General features: G+C 43.2%; 1 protein-coding gene across 10 annotated transcripts in view; it reads right to left on the bottom strand.

Annotated features, from left to right (window-relative positions):
- Window positions 1–20,913, bottom strand: part of GALC (galactosylceramidase) — a 120,597-nt gene that overhangs the window by 81,878 nt on the left and 17,806 nt on the right. For all 10 annotated transcript variants that reach the window (XR_012159514.1, XR_012159515.1, XR_012159517.1 and 7 more), the window contains 4 exons: window positions 14,189–14,319; window positions 7,052–7,207; window positions 4,579–4,703; window positions 3,439–3,566 (listed from right to left, as the gene is read on the bottom strand). Coding sequence is in view for 4 of the 10 variants with exons in the window: in XM_073349361.1 (XP_073205462.1) it covers window positions 3,439–3,566; window positions 4,579–4,703; window positions 7,052–7,207; window positions 14,189–14,319 (540 nt within the window). In the remaining 6 variants the exon portion in view is untranslated. The remainder of the gene's footprint in view (window positions 1–3,438; window positions 3,567–4,578; window positions 4,704–7,051; window positions 7,208–14,188; window positions 14,320–20,913) is intronic.

Here is a 20,913-nt window from a genome sequence, read left to right on the forward strand (position 1 = left end):
TAGTTTCAAGTTCACTGCTATTTTGTGGATAATGGAAGTTAGAGTCAGAGAACAACAGTTCATATTTTTATTTGGGATGCTACTTAAATTAGCAATGTGACAGGATTCCCAGGACTCCTTGCCAGACTACTGGAACTAAGACAATCAAGGAGCTGGAGAAAGAACTGATCACACCGTTCACCACTAGGACTAAAACGCACACAAAATTGATTTGTGTGAAGATGAGAACAAGTTAAATGAACTCTGCATCCAGATGATAAATCTTACTGTAGTTTGATTTCTGCAGGAATGATGGCCAAGATTTTCTAAAGTGATGCTTTTTGAGTATCTAATTTGAGATGCCTTAAACAAGCGTGATTTTCAGGGGTGAGGGCTTGCTCAAAACTCTCTGAAATCAGGCCCCTTTAAGGTATCTCAAACTGGACCCAAAAATCCCAAATCACATTTAAAAAATCTTGGCTCAGATACCTCTTGCAAGACCTGCACGTGGCCCAGAAAGAAAAAAATAAAAGCTTAAAAAAATTCTAATCCCCTAGTCCTGCTTCATCTGTTGCTCCCTCTCACTATAAACTTTCTACCTTTTCCTGGGGTATTCAAAGCCCTTCGCCTGATTTTAAAATATTATGCCTACTCAATCAAGGAACTCACAATACCACATGACCAAGGCCCTTCATTCTCAGTTTTTAATTTATGTAAATCTTCCTGGGAATTTATCAGTGTTTATTACAAAATTAAAAAAAAAAAAACAGGGGAAAAATTCGTGCAAAAATTAACTTTACACACAGTTTGCTGGGTGAATATTGGGGGACAGGAGGACAGAAAAGCAACAAAGTAAAGTAAAAGTAGTTTAATGATGTGGTTTATTTAATGAACTGTACATTACATACATATATGCATGCACATGCACGCACATGTATATATATATCTTCTACATTAACGTAGATAGATGTGTTTATGTTAATAAGGTACTCAAGAAAATACAATATATTGTATTAGATAAACAATCAGCATTTTCATGTACTTCATGATCCAAAATTCAGGTGGGGTGGGGGGGAAAAAAATCACTAAAAGACAAAGAATACCTTTTGAATAACCTGGGAATTTTTCAGTATAAAAAAGGCAGTAAACTGAAAATGAAGGGCCTTCCACATGACCAACCACAACTAATCAACAGCTCAAATTTCAAAGGGCAGGAAAGAATAAAGACTCTTTTCCAAAACCCCATCACCAGAGACTGTGCTGACCCTCAAAACCACCACGAAAGAGGCTGGTGGACATCAGCACTTGTTTAAAAAAAACCCACACACATTATAAAATATGATAGAACATAGAGAGTAAATATTAGAAACAAATATTTCAAAGCTCAAAGATGCTACTGTATCTATACAGCAAAGAGGCTGGAAAGCTCTTGTTACATACTGAGCTTAGAATATAAAGGTTCGAAGAGACCTTGGGAGGTCATCTAGTCCAATCCCCTGCTCAGAGCAGGACCAACACCAACTAAATCATCACAGCCAAGGCTTTGTCAAGCCAGGCCTTAAAAACCCTCTGAGGATGGAGATTCCACCACCTCCCTAGGTAACCCATTCCAGTGCTTCACCACCCTCCTAGTGAAAAAGTTTTTCCTAATATCCAACCTAGACCTCCCCCACTGCAACTTGAGACCATTGCTTCTTGTTCTGTCATTTGTCACCACTGAGAACAGCCTAGCTCCATCCTCTTCGGAACCTCCCTTCAGGTAGTTGTAGGCTGGTATCAAATCCCCCCCTCACCTCTTCTCTTCTGCAGACTAAATAAGCCAAGTTCCTCAGCCTCTCCTCGTAAGTCATGTGCTCCAGCTCCCTAATAATTTTCGTTGCCCTCCGCTGGACTCTCCAATTTGTCCACATCCCTTCTGTTGTGGGGGGACCAAAACTGGATGCAATACTCCAGGTGTGGCCTCACCAGTGCCAAATAGAGGGGAATAATCACTTCCCTCGATCTGCTGGCAATGCTCCAACTAATACAGCCCAATATGCCGTTGGCCTTCTTGACAACGAGGGCACACTGTTGACACATCATATCCCGCTTCTCGTCCACTGTAACCCCTAGGTTCTTTTCTGCCGAACTGCTGCCGAGCCATTCGGTCCCTAGTCTGTAGCGGTGCATAGGATTCTTCCCTCCGAAGTGGAGGACTCTGCACTTGTCCTTGTTGAACCTCATCAGATTTCTTTTGGCCCAATCCTCCAATTTGTCTAGGTCCCTCTCTATCCTATCCCTACCCTCCAGCATATCTACCTCTCCTCCCAGTTTAGTGTCATCTGCAAACTTGCTGAGGGTGCAATCCACACCATCCTCCAGATCATTTATGAAGATATTGAACAAAACCGGCCCCAGGACCGACCCTTGGGGCACTCCACTTGATACCGGCTGCCAACTAGACATGGAGCCATTGATCACTACCCATTGAGTCCGACAATTTAGCCAACTTTCTATCCACCTTATAGTCCATTCATCCAGCCCATACTTCTTTAACTTACTGGCAAGAATACTGTGGGAGACCGTGTCAAAAACTTTGCTAAAGTCAAGGAACACCATGTCCACTGCTTTCCCCTCATCCACAGAGCCAGTTATCACATCATGGAAGGCAATTAGATTAGTCAGGCATGACTTGCCCTTGGTGAATCCCTGCTGACTGTTCCTGATCACTTTCCTCTCTTTTAAGTGCTTCAGAATTGATTCCTTGAGGACCTGCTCCATGATTTTGCTGGGGACTGAAGTGAGGCTGACTGGTCTGTAGTTCCTCGGGTTCTCTTTCTTCTTTTTAAATATGGGCACTATATTTGCCTTTTTCCAATCGTCCGGGACCTTCCCTGATTGCCATGAATTTTGAAAGATAATGGCTAATGGCTCTGTAATCACATCAGCCAAACCCGTCAGCACCCTCGGATGCATTAGATCTGGACCCATGGACTTGTGCACATCCAGCTTTTCTAAATAGTCCTTAACCTGTTCTTTCACCACTGAGGGCTGCTCACCTCCTCCCCCATACTGTGTTGCCCAGTGCAGCAGTCTGGGAGCTGACCTTGTCTGTGAAGACCGAGGCAAAAAAAGCATTGAGTACTTCAGCTTTTACCACATCAACTTCTTAATGTGATTTAAGAAGTAAAAGAATAAAGTGCCTCTAAAGGTTAAAACTGTAGTAAATACTTTATTCATCTAACAGTTTTCTACTGCACTGTGTCACAAGTTAAGCCTGTGATACAAGACTGACACACCATGATTTCCAAGATCTAAATAGCTGTACCATCCAAGCACAGGAAGACAAGAGAAAGAGCTCTATTTGCTCTCACTGGCAAAGGTGCAAGTGACACGTACATAATGAGTTTCTGCAAGACAATTTTTTCAGAAAAATCCTTCTAAATCTCTACTGCTTTGTTGGGTACTGGAGAACATTACCATAGTTTCAACGATGATAGTAAGGTTGCCTAGGCCGTCAGTCAGAGCTACATAGCTGCCACCGCCTTCTAAATGTCCATCCACCTGCAGGTAGTGCCAGCCAGGGTAGGTAAACTGGGTTGTGTGTGCTGTGCAATAGTGAAAAGAAACCAAAAAGAAAGGTCAGCATTCATTCCAGGAAGTTCATCCTGCTACCATTTTGTAGCTTCCATACCACTGGTTTTACAACCATACGCTTTACTTTGAGAGAAATCTCCATAGAAATTACAAGGCACGAATTCTGGCTAGTTAATTGAAAAGAGACCAAAGAATCAAGAAGGTGGGGATAGCAGATTCTTATGTCTGAACCCCTTGCTACAGGATACATTTTTCTGTCTGCAGATGAATAGCAGAAGATCCAATACAGGGGAACTTCACACCATCCTGCCACATAGGGGAAGGGGCAGGTCACCTGATCTGGTGACCAGCTCTGCAGGGACAAGAAAAGGTTATGGGTGGACCAGAGGGTGGCCACTGGATCCATATATACATATTTAAATTGTGAATACATAAAATTTTTTATATGCTATATACACACAGAGTAAAGTGATGGTTTACAATCTCAGCCATCTCAAACAGAACATCGGAGTACTCCAATTCTGTTTTCTCTTCCTCCCTCTCAGAACTCAGAAAGCTCTTGGACCGAGATATTTTGGAGATAAAATAGAAAATAAAAATCAGGGACCGAGTCCTAGCCTTTACAGAGGTTTTAGCTCAAAGCCCTTTTTAATTTTTTTTTAGAAACAGAGTTAAAAAACCCCAAAAGAGTTGTTTGCAATGAAAACGGAGAGATCTTTAATAATGGGAGCCATGAACTACATTGATGTGTGTGGCACAAGTCAAATCAGAGAACCAGATCTCATTTCCTGTCAGGATTTCTTCCTGCCCTCATTCTAGTTAAAATGAATGAGGGAAAGTCTTCGTATTGCTAAGAAAGTAAATATGTTCAATAAAAAAAAACTGTATCCAATAAAAAGTGAACATAAAAGAAAATTATTAAACACCAAAAATAGAGGACGTTGTGCTCTTTAATCTAGCATAAAAGACCCAGAGTATTGTATTGTCTATACTTTTGTAGGTCTGTTTGAACTTTTTATTTACCTGTGATCCAGATAGGAGCTTCCACTGCATAATAGCCACTCCACGGCTCTTGCGCTGTCATTAATCCATTCCGACCAAAGGGCAAATCTTCATAATAACTAGCCACCAAATTCCAAGCAATAGTACTGGAAAATAGTTTTGTTTTTAAAGTCACAGTAGTTTTGAGTGCAGAGAATTGAACAAAATATTTCTGATCATGCTGAGACTGAACGCCCATATGTGTCTGCATAAACTAAACACTCCAATGGAGCTACTTCCTTTGGCAGATATATTATACATTTGCAGTGGTGGGAATTACCTGCAGAGCTACCATGTTCTGTAGGTATCTGCGTTTCTATACTAATGCACCTAAAGAAAGTTTAGAAAGGCCAGCAAGACTAACTTGACTAGCAAAGTATTGCAAGATCCTTAGCATCTGGAATTTGCATATTCTAACCTCAGCTGCAGTGGAGCCCTTAATTAAATCATCCATTTATCAATTTAGGATATTTGCTCAATTCATCACACCAGGTCTTTGGGAAATTAGAAAAAGGAAAAGTCAAGCTCTTGGGGTTTATACACGAAGAATATGGTTTTAAGCGCTAGTGAAAAGAGCTAAATGAAGTAACTTGTGGACTGAACTCTTTTTACCCACACAAAAGAGATTCTGCATCCGATGAAGTGAGCTGTAGCTCACGAAAGCTTCTGCTCAAATAAATTGGTTAGTCTCTAAGGTGCCACAAGTCCTCCTTTTCTTTTTGCGAATATAGACCGCAGCAGTGCAATTTTTACCCCACACTGTCCTCTCAAGGAACCTCAGTCACTCAAGGAAACGTTCTCAGTACACCAAAAAAAAAAATTTTTTAAAAATTGAAGAAACCCAAAATCAAGAGAGCTTGTTAATAAAAAAGATCCTAGGTCTTATCCTCCTATTGGCATATTTGCATGTATCAAATTACGGCCACCATTTGTGCATGAAAATACTGTGATGGCATACATAGCTAGTCGCTGCTGCACGCAAACACTAGTTATTCTTTTAGTATCCCCTGGTATGGGCCAGTACCTAATTCACATAAGTGGTCATTATAACTGTGTGTGCCACTGTGCACCTGAATTTTTAAAAGGGGGGTCCTAAAAAGTTGACAAAAAAGATGCTTAGAAAAAGTTTTTCCTTTGTACACTAGCCAACTTGTTCTATTTAAATTTTCGAGAGCTCCAACTTGGCTGACAGGAACTACAGCAAATTTCAGCCCCATGTCATGCAGATAATTAGATACTAGCCTGTTTTCCGTAGAAAGGCCAACATGATTTTCATTATTCAAGGTATGCCAGATATGGAGCAGCTTGTAATACCTGATGAATACTGTGTGTTGATGTGGTTATTGGGATGTTTACTGTATGAATATGTTGGTTTAGTTTAATAGAGGACTGTAAGGAAAAAAGCAGAAAGGGAAGAAGAATGACTCAAGGTAAGACTTCTCAACAAACACTTGAGAGCTTTTTAGAGACAATGCCATGATTAGAGTCGGTTGGGAACCTTCCAGTGGATTGTTTTACTTGTCTGAACACGCCAATTCATCAACAGCGAATCATTTCAAAGGATAAGGTAGATTGACCAATTTCCGTTTGAAAAATAACCATGAAGCATTTTGACATCAAAATGGAATGTTTTGAAATTTTTGGAACCAAACAGATTTTTCATTTTGAGTTTCCTTCTCATTATAATATAAAATAAATATTGAAAACATTTTTTAATTTAAAATGTTGAAATCTGAACAAAACCTTTTGATCAATCTAACCTCTTCTCCCTTCCTCCCCCCTCCCCCCCAAACCCCATTTTGTGGAAAATGTTTATTTTGTGGGAAATTTTCAACATTTTTGGTGTTCTTTTTCAGAACAGACATTCCCACAAAAAACAGTTCACACCCACCTCTAGCCAGGACAAGAAAAGGCCTGGGAACCAGAAAATCAAAAGAAAAGAACTGTGGCAGATTTAAAACAGAAAAATGTCTCAAAGGAGTTAGGGAGGGATATAAGGGGAGTTGTCCAGCAGAACCAGATGAAGATGCAGGTACACACTGGGGTGTCTCAAGTCAGGGGATGGTAAGCCTTTAGATCAGACAGATGTGTGTTGATTGTTGCTATAAAATCTTCCTCTCTCTCTCTCATGTGTTTTCCTACTCCAAAACATACACTTTTCTCTTAAGGAGGCTGTTTTGTCACTAGAATACCACTGTCAGACCCCCAAAGAAAAGAACCACAGCTGTCCAAACTCAGCTGGACCTGCTGGGTAATCATGGTTGAAACACAGGACACTGTGGCACACAGCCTGGTCTAAAAGTGGTTAAACTGTGGAATTCCAGCCTACAGTAGTAAAGGCAAAAAGCCTGACACCTGAGGGGTTCACTCAAAGAGACCAGAGAAGTACAGCTAGCCTTGTAACTATGACACTATGCTGAAGTTATGAAAATAACTGACTGCATATAAGACTTACGAGGTCATATTTCCATTCACATAGTTCTGGTTCAGGATCCGAGCCCAGCAGCCTGCACCCACTTCATCATTGAAAGTGCTATAATCTTCTGAAGCCCATAGTTTCTTCTGAGTTGCTAAGGCATTATCCACTGTTTTTGTTCCAGGGTAATGAGCCCTGGATAGTATTTCAAAAAAGGACAGCAATTAACACAAGAAAAGCAGAACTCAAGGACACATTCAGTTATTAGCTCAAAGCAAAAACAAAATGCCTGGTGCCAAAAAAATAAAAATAAATCACTATGTGGATTTCACACCAGAGAATCATACTAGTTAAATCCAGAAGAGAGCTACAATATTTAATAATTTAGCCCCATCTGTGCCAATGCAGGATTTTTCCTTATAATATAGTCTGATGCTTTAGCAAGTCTAGTTTTAAATATCAAATGCAAATCCGGCTTTTTATTCCCTATCCTGGTGTGCACATTTTTTCCTGATAGTCGGCATTAGTGCCCCCACGCTTTTATCTCATTGCTGCTAATTATACCACCTTGTACCACCCTAAATAAATCCTCTTCTGGGTTTTTATGACTTTCACATACTTATGGATTAATAATAATTCTCATCACTGGGTATCTTCAAAGCCCTATACATACAGTGAGATCTCCCCTTAGCCATCACTTAACCATGCTATTTATGCCTACTCTTATACTCTTTCCTCAGAAATAAAATCTTTGAACTTTCAGCAAGTATGTTGTTAAAGCCAAGAGAAAAAGCACTGAAAGTTTGGAGCAGCTGCAATAAACTGAGGTTATGTACAGAATATGACAGGAGCTCTGCTTATTTCTCTTTGACAGATCTTTCCTACTCCAAATGGAGATATTTGTTCTCATCCAAGACGACCTTTTGTGCTCACACTGGTTTGGTTACCACCGATTCACTAACGCAATTTCGTCTTAACAGTTTCAAAGGCTTTCCTTCTATCAATAAGGGGCATTTTTGGTTACTCTTATCTGATGGGAAACTAAGAAGGACGTCAACTACACACTGAAAACAAAACCATAAACTCTATAGATAGAGGTCTGAGAAGGGTCCTTAATATTAGTCTGATATAGAGGCAGGAGGAACCTTGCTAATTTGTGGGCAAGGGAAGGGAATAATATTTCTAAAACAAAGAAGAAAGAATTCAACTAAGTGATCTGTTTCCTTTAAGAGGAGTATGGACAATCTCCCAATATGGTACTCATTCACGTATAGCTTTACTAATCTAATAAAAGGCATAATACAGTGCTCATAAATATGTTGAATATTCATCCCTATGCTGTTAGGCTTATTGTATACACGTTCAACTCTTTTTGGTTTGGAAGCAAAAATGTAAGTGACTAAAATATTAACTTTGATGCTTCAGGGATTAGATGAAAAATGTAGTTTGCGGAAACAGATGTAAAGCAGAGTTAGTAAATGTGCACTTCTATGCCCCTCTCCCCTGAAGGCTCTCAAAACACTTCACAAACATTATTACTCAACTCCCCTGGCAGATACTATCCCCATTTCACAGAAGAGAGAAAAGATGCAAAGTGAATGACAAGATCACGCAGGTACACAGTAATAAAACCAATACCCAGACTTGTATTTTAACTACAAAGAACAAGGTCCCTGTATATACATAAGAGGTGGAATAACCAAATAATGGGAATAAGAGGAGAGCACTAAAGGTAAGGGAAGAAAATGGACAAGAAGATGGGATGACCAAAGGGTTAAGGTTAAAAAAGAAAACTGAAACTGGGTCATTCAAAAAGGACAGAAAGACCATTTTCAGAACGTATTTATGAGCAGCTTTGCTCCACTTGCAGCCCACATCCTGTTAGACACAACATCCCAGTTTGTTCCATTAGTGTGTGCTTAAGCAGAACAGTCTCACCGAGAGTGAGAAGTGAGTCATTTTTTCCCCCCTCAGATGCCAGTGAATGAGCAATGATCACGAACTCTGCTCCTCAGACACTGCCTGTACCCTAGGTGCTTTGGTTTCTTTTATTAAGATCTAACAGACTCCACATAGAGTAGGCCACAGCTCAAGCCTCATTACCCCATGGTCTGACTTTTTATAGCTACAGTTTTTAGCGGATTCCCTCACACTGCCAAGCACCAGTTTTTAAAGAAGAACTTATAGCCCTTCAATATGCCTTCAGTCTACTGAATCCATAACTACTTTAAAATGTATGAGGTCACTAGACTGGGTTACAATCTTCTTTTAAGTTATCCTTTCCACCCGAGCACCTCAGCTACACTGACCTGACAAATAAGGTACATGGCACACAGCAAGAGGTGCACTGTGCCAAAGAACAAGTTCCTTTCACAGAGAGAAAAAAGGTCAGATTCTTCACATCTTCCAACTTCCTCATCAGAGCAAGCTGTTCCCATCTATTCTGCAGATTCCCCAACAGCCTTAGAGCCAGAACAGCTAGTTCCTATGCCACCCCTCATCTCTTCCCACCTCCAAACACCCCGAGCATGCTCCAGCACAGGCGGCACGGCCACAACATACTACTCTGCAGCTACCCCTAGCTAGTGGACCGGGGTGTGGGGGGGGTTAGGTGCTGTGGAGTGTATAAAACTAGTTAAAGCAGTGGTCTCCAAACTTTTCACAGTCACACCTCCCCTGACCCGTGTCCACGCACACACACCCCGAGCCAGGGCCAGAAGGGGGGCCACAACTCCTGTGGGGGGAGAGGGGAGGAGCACAGACGGGTAAGGGGGCCGAGGCTGGGGCCATAGCCAGGGCCAGAAGTGAAGCCGGGGGTGGAGCTGGGGGCCAATTCTAGGGGCCAGGAGTGGAAGCCGTGGCCAGGCCATGGTCGGGGCCGGAAGCGGGGCCAGAGCAGAGCTAGGGGCGGAGCAGAGCTGAGTGGTGCTTCCTCCCTGACCCTTGGGTAGGCTGGCCCAGGCCCTGCTGTGTCCCCGCTCCCGCCCGGGGTGCCACACCTCACAGTTTGGGGACCACTAGGTTAAAGTGTTAGAACGTCATAACTGGCTCCCTGATATCTCTCCCCCTTCTCTGCTTCTCCCCATCTCGGGGTGGCAGCAGAGAATTTGAGCCTTACAGGCTAAAGTTAGGAATGATCCGTATATAGCTGGGATGCTTCAACAGAATAGGTAAGATTTAAGGACTTATTTTACAGGACTCTGCACTTATCCTTATTGAACCTCAGATTTCTTTTGGCCCAATCCTCCAATTTGTCTAGGTCCTTCTGTATCCTATCCCTCCCCTCCAGCGTATCTACCACTCCTCCCAGTTTAGTATCATCCGCAAATTTGCTGAGAGTGCAATCCACTCCATCCTCCAGATCATTTATGAAGATATTGAACAAAACCGGCCCCAGGACCAACCCTTGGGGCACTCCACTTGACACTGGCTGCCAACTAGACACGGAGCCATTGATCACTACCCGTTGAGCCCGACAATCTAGCCAGCTTTCTACCCACCTTATAGTGCATTCATCCAGCCCATACTTCCTTAACTTGCTGACAAGAATACTGTGGGAGACCGTGTCAAAAGCTTTGCTAAAGTCAAGAAACAATACATCCACTGCTTTCCCTTCATCCACAGAACCAGTAATCTCATCATAATCTCATCCTGCAGCTTGAACTTAGGTTTTGCCAGAGCCGGAATATAGAGGCCCAGAGTCTGTAGGGTCGTGTGGAAGCCCTTCATACCATACAGCCTTGTATCTGTTTCTGCTGCCAACAGAGCTTTCCCGTCAAACAAGAGATCCTGCATGGAAGACTGCGCCTCGCCAGACAGCCCAGAGAGCAGGAGCCATGGATCGTGCAGCCGTGTCCGCAGCATCCGAGGCTGCCTGCAGGGACGCCCTAGCAGCCGCTGCCCCTTCCTCCACTAGTGCCTTGAACTCCTTCCTATCGCGCTCCTGGAGGGAGTCCTCAAACTTGGGCAGGGAGCCCCACGGATTGAATTTGTGCCGGCCCAGGAGAGCCTGATGGTTTGCCACTCGTAACTGGAAGCTCAAAGACAAATACATTTTCCTTCCGAAAGAGTCCAGTCTCCAAGAGTCTTTGTTCTTTGGGGTCGGGGCTGGCTGACCCTGCCGTTCCCTGTGGCTGACAAACTCGACCACCAGGGAGTTGGGCCCAGGTGGGTATACAAGTACTCATGCCCCTTAGTGGGTATAAAGTACTTGCATTCCGCCTTCTTAGAGATGGGGGCCAATGAGGCCGGTGTTTGCCACAGGGCATTTGAAATCTTAGCCACCCCTTCCTGGAGGGGCAAAGCCACCCTTCCTGATGCCTACGAGGACAGCACGTTAAACAGGGAGTCTGAGGGCTCCTCCATCTCCTCTGCCTGGAGGTGGAGGCTTGCTGCCACCCTCTTTAAGTCCTCCTGAGGGGCCGAGGGGGGCAGGGCCGCAAACGCCTCCTCCAGGCGGGGCGAGGAGGCCGGTGCAGTGCTCTGGGTATCAGCTGGCACTGGAGGGTCCACCACCTGGTCGGACTCCGGGCACGGTGCCGAGGACATTCATCCCACTGACTCCTCTCTCAGGTGTCTGGAGAGGGAGGCCAATGATGCTTCCGAAGCTCCAGCCACCGAGCGAGCTCCCACCGGGGGCTGCGCTGGAGGCCATTGTGCCCACTGGTACCATTGGGCCGGCCATGACGCTTGGTGCCACTGCACCTGCTGTGGCACCAGCGGGGCCGGCTGTTCGGGTTGGCTGGCCTGGCCCATCGAAGGACGGCTACGAATGGAGACCAGGCTGGTGTAAGATCTGCTGATGTCTCTGGACCGGGAGGAACGGCGGTGCCAGGATCTATGTCAGCCACGGGACTGCAATCTCGACGTGGAGGACCGGTACCGACGGTAACAGCTGCTCCACGAACGGCCTCAACGGGTGGACCCGCGATGGTGAGATGCCGGTTATCAATGCCCAGGGCTGCGATGTCTTGGCGGAGACTTGGAGCGGGAGTCCGAGCAGGAATGGCATCGACGACCGTGCCGTGACCGACTGCAGTACCCCCTCCAAGACGAGAACCGCTGGCAACGCCTGCCGCAGTCCCGTCGATATTCGCTCCTTGAGGACGAGCGGTGCCGAGAGTCCCGGCCAGATGGAACCCAGCCAGACAGTCTGGTTGGCGTCAAGGGTGATCCACATGGATTCTGCCCCGAATGGTCACTGGGCGGTGAATGGTGTCAGGAACGTTCCCTCGACCGAGGCCAATACCGGGCCTTAGGCGACTGCGGAGATCCCAGCGGCAACTTGCCTCTGGAACATGGGGCCGACATCAGCGGTGCTCCGGGCACCGGCATGGACATAACGTCCCAGGCCGCCTGGAGGGCTTCAGGCGTGGACGGCATCTGGACATCCGGAAAGGCCTGTTCCGAAGGGGCCGGGCTACTCTGCTCAACGTGAGTTGGGGGCCTGGGGCCTGGTGGGGATCGAGGACTGCCTGACATGGGCCTAGCCTCTGTCCCAGACTTCCCATGGTGCCGCTGCGAAGAGGGAGTCTTTCTGGCCCTCTTGGCGTGCCCCGTGGACAGGGATCAGTGCCGACTCATCGATGGCACCAGTGGGTTGCCATGTGCCGACGCCACGGTGCCAGGTACCGGTTCGGAGCGGCGTGCTGGATCGGGGTCAGCACCGACTCCATCAGGATGGCCCGCAGCCTAATGTCCCTTTCTCTTTTGGTCTGAGGCTTAAACGACTTGCAAATCTTGCACCTTTCGCTGATATAGGTTTCTCCCAAACAGCGCAAACAGTTTGCATGCGGGTCACTTCTTGGCATAGAACGCCTACAAGAGCCGCAAGACTTAAACCCCAGGGCGCGGGGCATGCCCCAGCCCACTGACTAACTAAACTACAGGTACCAACACTGAACGAATGAACAATTCTTGGGACAAGCTACAGCAAAGCTGGAGCAGAGTAGTTCCAACGCACTTTCACTGGTGGCAAGAAGAAACTGAGGGTGGGGGAAGCGCGCAGCTCCCCTTATACTGCGCCAGGCAGGCGCCACTTCAGGGGGCGCTCCCCCGCAATCAGTACTACTGGGGGGAAAACTTCTGGCACCAGTGGACGTGGTGAGCATGCACACATATTGTGGAATACACATGAGCAATCACTCGAAGAAGAAAAACAGAGTTATTATGCGTCTTCAGTCAATGGCAGCTTGGGTAAGTCAACAGTACTATCAAGCTTAAAGAGAAAAGGCACTTCCAGAGGTTCCTAGTAAGATGAACACATGCTGATAATTTTAACCCTTTTTACAGTAGTTTTACATCTTCACTTGCTAGATGATTCATAGATACTAAGGCCAGAAGGGACCATTGTGATAACCTAGTCTAACAGCCTGTACAGCCTAGGCCATAGAACTTCCCCGTTCCCCAAATATCCTAAAGCATATCTTTCAGAAAAAGATCTAATCTTGATTTTAAAATTGCCAGTGTTGGAGAATTAATACAGGTATGTAGTTAATTTTAATTTTCTGCTTCTGAGACAACACACTGGTATCCAATGAAATTCAACTAGAAAAACATGTCCACCCATCTGATGGTCACATCAGCCTCCACGTGAACAAACCCTGCCTACCTAAACTAAACCAGTAATGAGACTCAGCAGATTAATTGAATCAAACTTTGCTAGTTGAATCACAGCTGAAGTCATAAGGCTCAATTCACACTAAGGTCTATGACAGTTTTTGCCAGCGTAGACCCTAGAAGAAACCAGCCATAGCAGAATATTTGCAAGAGGGTGGCATCAAAGCATGTTCCGTGCACCAACTGTAGGAGTTCCAAGCAGCCCCCAAAATAGGCAGGGCTAGCCAGAGAAGGGGCCTGGCTCTATGACTGAACCGACTGGGCATATAACTGTCAGCAGATTTTAAGGCTAAGTCCACTCAGGTGGAAAACTCCGATGGAATTTGAAAGGAGCCAGGCTAGCACATGCAGCTGTAATGATCACCTCTCTATACCCGACAGAGTAAATTATTTAGCAGGAAAGGTTAAGGTATCAAACCTTTGGTGAGAGCTTAGCAAAGCCAAAGCTCCCAGCAAACTCTACTTCTCTGAAGTTACATAAGAGAAACCAGTGGAAATACATGATCAGAGCAGGCTACCAAGAAAGCAGCTTCATAAAAAAGAAAAAAAGTGACCTACCCTATGATATCGACCACTTGATGGAGCTCAGAGTCGATCATCATGAAAAAGGAAATTGGCTCCCACAGGTTATCACTGGCTATGATCCTCACCCGCTGCAGACTTCGTTTATCCAAGGTGTACCTTAAGAGCTTTTTTAAGAGAAAAGAGAAAGAAAAAAAAAGTTGTGTCATACTGGCACAAATCCAGGTTTGCAACAGAAAGCGGCTTTGCTTGGTTACCAAATGAACTTTTTACAATTTTTTTTTTAAAAAAATCTTCCTTTTACACCTCCATACAGAACAGTTATGTCAAGAGTATACTTAGCAAAAAGAATGTCAACCATAAGCTGGTGATCAAAAGAGACAACATGTTCTTCTATCATGTCAAGCCCCAAAGTTCAGTTAGTCCAAGATTGCACAGTACATAAGGGAGGTACGGAAAATGAAAAACATTTGATTCTCATTTTCTTACATACATGCAGAGTGTAGATAAAGTTCGACAAGGCAAAGGCAACTACATTTCATGACAGAGAATCTATTTGCAGATCAGTAACTTACAAAATGTCAGTAGTTTGAGTGTGCAGTTACAAAGAATATAGACAGAAAAACATGGACAAGTCTGATCCAAAAGGTATACAACATTTCTGAACATAAAGCAAATATTTCATAATAAAACACAATGAAGAACAACTGCATCACCAGCGGACTCTTTCAGTTTAAAAACTGAAGCTACAGAACACAGATAAGGTTTACAGTCCACATTGGGGGTATGCAAGGAATTACTCTTATGGAAGTTTTTGTTTCAGAAACAAAGCAAGCTGCTATCAGATAATACTGTACTTGTTAAAGTCATTTAGATGACTAAGGAGTAAGCACTTTCCAGGACATTCTGCTGTTTACATGATGCGCACACATAACTTGCTGCCTTCAAAACTACTGTACCATTAACATCATATCACAGAATACAAAAAGTCCAAATACGGAAAATCTGAGAGCAGATGTTTCTCCTGCAACACTAATTCATCCACTTCGCATAGTATTTATTTTGTGGTACATATTAAACATCATGACAGGACTAAAGTTTGACAAGAAAAACAGGTACAGAAAATGCTACATGCAGAAGGCCAAAGACAGCTTAGTTACATCTTTGTAATGATCAGAATCTGAACCAGTATACCACAGGACAGAGCTAACAGCAGAGAATATCAGATTAAGATTTCCTGACTTTTCAGTTCTTATTTTCTCAGCCTTAATGTGATGATATTGCTTCTCATGCACATCACAAAACTAGCAAAGTAGAATGTTGAACACTAGAATCTCTTGAATTGGCTTCCTTCAAACTTAGAGTATTTTAGGTCTCAACATAAAATGTAAATAAACCCAGATTGAACTGTCTAGCCTCTGTTCTTTTTGAGCTATGCAAACACGAAAATTCTGATTTACAGGAAAGGTTGCATGGTCCAGAAAGGAAAACAAGAGTTCATTAGCAGGAATTTCCAAAGTTCTACCCTAGCTCTGCCACTGATCCAGCATGTGATCTTGGGCAAGTCACTTCACTTCAGTCTGAGTTTCTCCAACTGTAGCAGGGATAGTAATAGCTGCCTACCTCACAGGAAGCAAGGCGGGAATTAGCTAGACATTATCTTCAGACTAGACATGGCCTTTGAGATCACTATTAAGAAGCTATTATCTTGGATATACTATCACCTCATACAAGCAGGAGTCAGTCAGGATATCAAACAAATCCCTTGTTTCCAGGAGGGCCATTCAATTATGGGTCATTCTCAAAGACTCTTGGTTCCCACTAAATTGCAAACTATATCTAATGAAAGACTATTGTCATCAACAAACCAAGTTACTATGATCATAGCTAAAATCCCTCCTCAACAGCAACTTTTTTCTCACTGATGACAAATCATACTATGATTATTGGGTGACTTGGGTCCTCTGAGAGAAGACCAGAACCTGAAGCATCATTATCTCCCCTACAGGACACCAAGGGTCATGAGGCATTGCCATTGACTTCTAAGGGACAGGCTTAATTGTGCATGGATTTCTAAAGAGCATGATCATCACAGACCATAATTTAGAATCATAAAATATCAGGGTTGGTCATCTAGTCCAGTCTAGTCTAGACCTCAGTAGGTCATCTAGTCCAACCCCTGCTCAAAGCAGGGCCAATCCCGAACTAAACCACCCTAGCCAGGGCTCTGTCAAGCCTGACCTTAAAAACCTCTAAGGAAGGAAATTCTACCCCATCTCTAGGTAACCCATTCCAGTGCTTCACCACCCTCCCCTCCTAGTGAAAAAGTTTTTCCTAATAACCAACCTAGACCTCCCCCACTGCAACTTGAGACCATTACTCCTTATTCTGTCATCTGGTACCACTGAGAACAGCCTAGATCCATTCCCTTTCCGGTAGTTGAAAGCAGCTATCAAATCCCCCCTTCATTCTTCTCTTCTGCAGACTAAATAATCCCAGTTCCCTCAGCCTCTCCTCATAAGCCATGTGCTCCAGCCCCCTCATCATTTTTGTTGCCCTCCACTGGACTCTTTCCAATTTTTCCACATCCTTCTTGTAGTGTGGGGCTGGACACAGTACTGGACACAGTACTCCAGATGAGGCTTCACCAATGTCGAATAGAGAGAAATGATCAGGTCCCTCGATCCGCTGGCAATGCTCCTACTTTAAACAGCCCAAAATGCCGTTAGCCTTCTTGGCAACAAGGGCACACTGTTGACTCATATCCAGCTTCTTGTCCACTGTAACCCCTCGGTCCTTTTCTGCAGAACTGCTGCCTAGCCACTCAGTCCCTAGGCTGTAGCAGTGCATGGGATTCTTCCATCCTAAGTTCAGGACTCTGCACTTGTCCTTGTTGAACCTCAGATTTCTTTTGGCCCAATCTTCTAATTTGTCTAGGCCCTCTGTATCCTATCCCTACCCTCCAGTATCTACCACTCCTCCCAGTTTAGAGCCATCTGCAAACTTGCTGAGGGTGCAATCCACACCATCCTCCAGATCATTAATGAAGATATTGAACAAAACCGGCCCCAGGACCGACCCTTGGGGCATTCCACTTGATACTAGCTGCCAACTAGACATGGAGCCATTGATACCTGTTAAGCCCGACAATCTAGCCAGCTTTCTATCCACCTTATAGTCTATTTATCCAGCCTATAGTTCTTTAACTTGCTGGCAAGAATACTATAGAAGCCCATATCTAAAGCTTTTCTAAATTCAAGGAATAACACGTCCACTGCTTTTCCCCTCATTCACAGAGCCAGTTCTCTCATCATATTTGAGCCAATGCTTTTTAAAAATCAGATTGGAGACAAGAAAACCTTTTCAATGACAAGAAATAGCTCTCACTTCCTGATATATGTTCATGCTATCCAAAGGGCAACATTTAAAATTAACTCCTAGTTACAAAAATACACAATTAAGTTTATCTAAGTTTCTTATACTCACTGTATGTACTTATAGAATAAGGATCAGAAGAGACATCCTAGAATGCCTTCAACATTTTATATTTGCTTTATTAGCATATGAAGCAGGAGCTCCCTGTTGAGTGAGTTTGCCCTTTGGAAACATGGCAAAAAATGTGAGCCTGAAACATGACACACACATTGTGGGAGACTGCTGAAAAAATAGTAAGTACATTTGATTTTTGTAAAAATAAGGAGTCCTTGTGGCATCTTAGAAACTAAAATTTATTTGGGCATAAGCTTTCGTGGGCTATAACCCACTTCATCAGATGCATGGAGTGGAAAATACAGTAGGCAGGTATAAATACACAGCACATGAAAAGATGGGAGTTGCCTTACCAAGTGGGGGGGGGTCAGTGCTAACAAGAACATCTAAGGTGGCTGTGTAACAGGACTGGTCAGAGGAGATTACACAAGGTGAAAGATGGCTAAGGAATAATAAGAATTTTTGGGGACAGAAAAGGAAAGGACAGAATATAGAAATGCAGAGAATGAAGCAAATTTGGCTCGAGACCGGACATGGGGAGAGATGTAGAGATTAGCTGAAAGACAAGACACTAAGAGGACTATAGGACATAAAACTCACCGCTACTGGCACTCTTGTTGACAGTGTCAGACAGAGGCCAAAGATTTAATAAGCCTAAAACTGAACTACCCTCCATTATCCTCAATCAGTTAGGCCTATTGGTAGGTCATAGTCTAAAACTTGTGTTGTGTCTGCTTATCTTGTGGATATACAGAGGACTTCAGTTTTCAAATGTATTAATCCAGAAAGTTTCATAAACAAAGTCACATCTAAAAGTAAAAAATATCCTTTAAAGCACTGTGACTTGCAGATTTTGAAGTTTTACTTACACTATACAAGTTATAAGGACAAAAGTTTCCTATGTTGAATATTCTCAGGATTACATTTTTAAAGCACCATATCCCAGATAGTTAACATTCAGAAGCTCAACATGTCGGAAAGCTACTTTCGTTATAAAGTCTCCATTCTCAGGTAGCATGGCGCTGCACTATAGAAAGAGCACATATAACGGTTCAAGGGAGACTCCTTCCACTCACTTGAAGATTAGTTTATATAAGCTCTTTAAAGAATTTCTTGCAAAATCTTATGGACAGATAAAGTGGAGAGTAACTGGACTAAAAAACAGTAGTATGTGGGAATATTTCTTCCCCAGAAGAAGCTGCAATATTCCTGGGATTACACAGCAACAGAAGTCCAGCCTAGAAATACAAATAGCTGATAAGCAGCCAGTCCTAAAATATAAAAACTATCAGTAACTAGACCATCAGTGAGAAAGATCGTGACTCATTCAATAGCTTGGAACACTATTATGGATGACCAGTGTTTACAGAACAGGTGACCTTCAATAAAACAGATTCACACAACTGTAGAATAACTTTCTGCCAGCGATTCCAAAGTAAATCTTCCTAAAATTCTGGGGAGTTTTCCTTTTCTGAACATAGGGAAGTAATTCAGTCAGAGTAACTAATCTAACTTCACATGCTAAAAACGGAGCATAATAAAACATTAAGCAATTCTAAGCAAACTGATCTGCACTGTATCTAACTCAAGGTTTCAAACACACAGGATGATATTAGACCAAAAAGCAATAATACGTATCCAGTAAGTGTTTCAACAGGCAAGTGCACAACAGAGAGTCCATACACGTCATGTATTTTCCAAGTGATCAGGAATGCAAGGTGGGTGCTCTGCCAGATGCCAAAGAACTTCTATCAGCAGGGGTGCCAGAACAATTTTTATACTGGGAGTGCTGAGAGCCATTGAACCAAACTCTGAACCCTGTATATAATGGAAACCACTTCAAGCCAGGGGGTGCAGCAGCACCCCCCACATCCCTAGTTCCAGCACCTATGTCTATCAGTGTCTGTTTGGCATTTCTAAGGTGACAAACCAAAAACCATTCTCAAACTTGCCAGTCCATCATTCTTGAACATTGCTGTGATACTCACTACGGTCTCAATTCTGCACTCATTGAAGTCAATGTCAAAACTCCTACTGATTTTAACGGTTGCAGGATCAGGCCTTGAAAGAGTTTTCAATTAATATTACCCCTATGGAAAAGCCCTATGCAATTTAACAGGGGTGAAGCCAATAGGGTTCTATATAGGTTTTTAGAGTAGCTTCTAGAATTTAACAAAGAATAAATTCCTTTTTCTAGGTTGTTTAAACCATACTATACAGTTCTTTAGCAGGGATGCAAGTCTTATAACATTGTCTGAGATGGTTAAAAAACAAGAAAAGTTACAGAATTTAATGGAAAATAGGACTTTTCTTCAAGGGTAGAAAACATTTCCCAAAAGCATATTTTGAACTTGTAATCAGGAGTTTTCATGCCAGAAACCTGATTCTAAAGCTTACACTCCTAATTAGAATTATTCATTCCTCAGCTTACAGAAGTTGTTGATAAGGTGTACTCAGTTTTAGATAAGAAAAAAAATAACAGTTTTTCCTGGCTAATACAGCATGTGGAGTATAGTGTGATACAGAAGTTTTATCTGCATGAATCAGGTGAGGCTGCATTACTCACAAAAGCAAAAGCCATAAGGGAGGTCGTTTCACGTTCATGTCGATAAAAATCTTTAACAGTATATCACACCATCACCTACCCTGAATGTGCTACACGTTATAGAAAAAAATATTTTGAATGTTTTTAATCCTTCCAAATGTAAAGCCAGACTTCATTAGTAACTGCATTCCTTCTGAGCTCTGCACATTTGAAACAGAAAATGACACATACAACATGGCACATTTAAAAGTCAGATCTCAGGTCTTTCATGGGCTAGAGTAAGCACTAGGAATCTTCTCTAATAATTGGTACAGCACTTCCATTTCAAGCCCTGAAGTGTTGTTGCAAGATACCAGATCACAAATCTCTACCTCAGCAAAGATGGAATATTATCAATTTAGCAGTGTAATTTTTTTTCAGCAAGAGGAGGGGAGTGAAGCCAGAAGAACACTATTTCTGTGACAACTGGACTTTTAAATATGATAGCTGATTTAAGGACATGTCTACAATGCCCAGAAGTTTGGACTAAGGAGGGTGCGAACAGCAGTGCACACCAACCTATGCAGTAACTTCTCCATGTAGCTGCTGCAGGTGCGAATTTAAAGGTTGAAGATGCTGATTTGAAACATCAGAATAAGTACCAGGGACACAGAATGGTGGGCAAAATGAGTAGCATGGCAAATATAATGATATCACCATGTGAGTATCATATATTCCTTACAGAAAA

This window comes from Lepidochelys kempii, chromosome 6 (genome assembly GCF_965140265.1).
Source record: "Lepidochelys kempii isolate rLepKem1 chromosome 6, rLepKem1.hap2, whole genome shotgun sequence".
Classification (NCBI taxonomy): Eukaryota; Metazoa; Chordata; order Testudines; family Cheloniidae; genus Lepidochelys; species Lepidochelys kempii.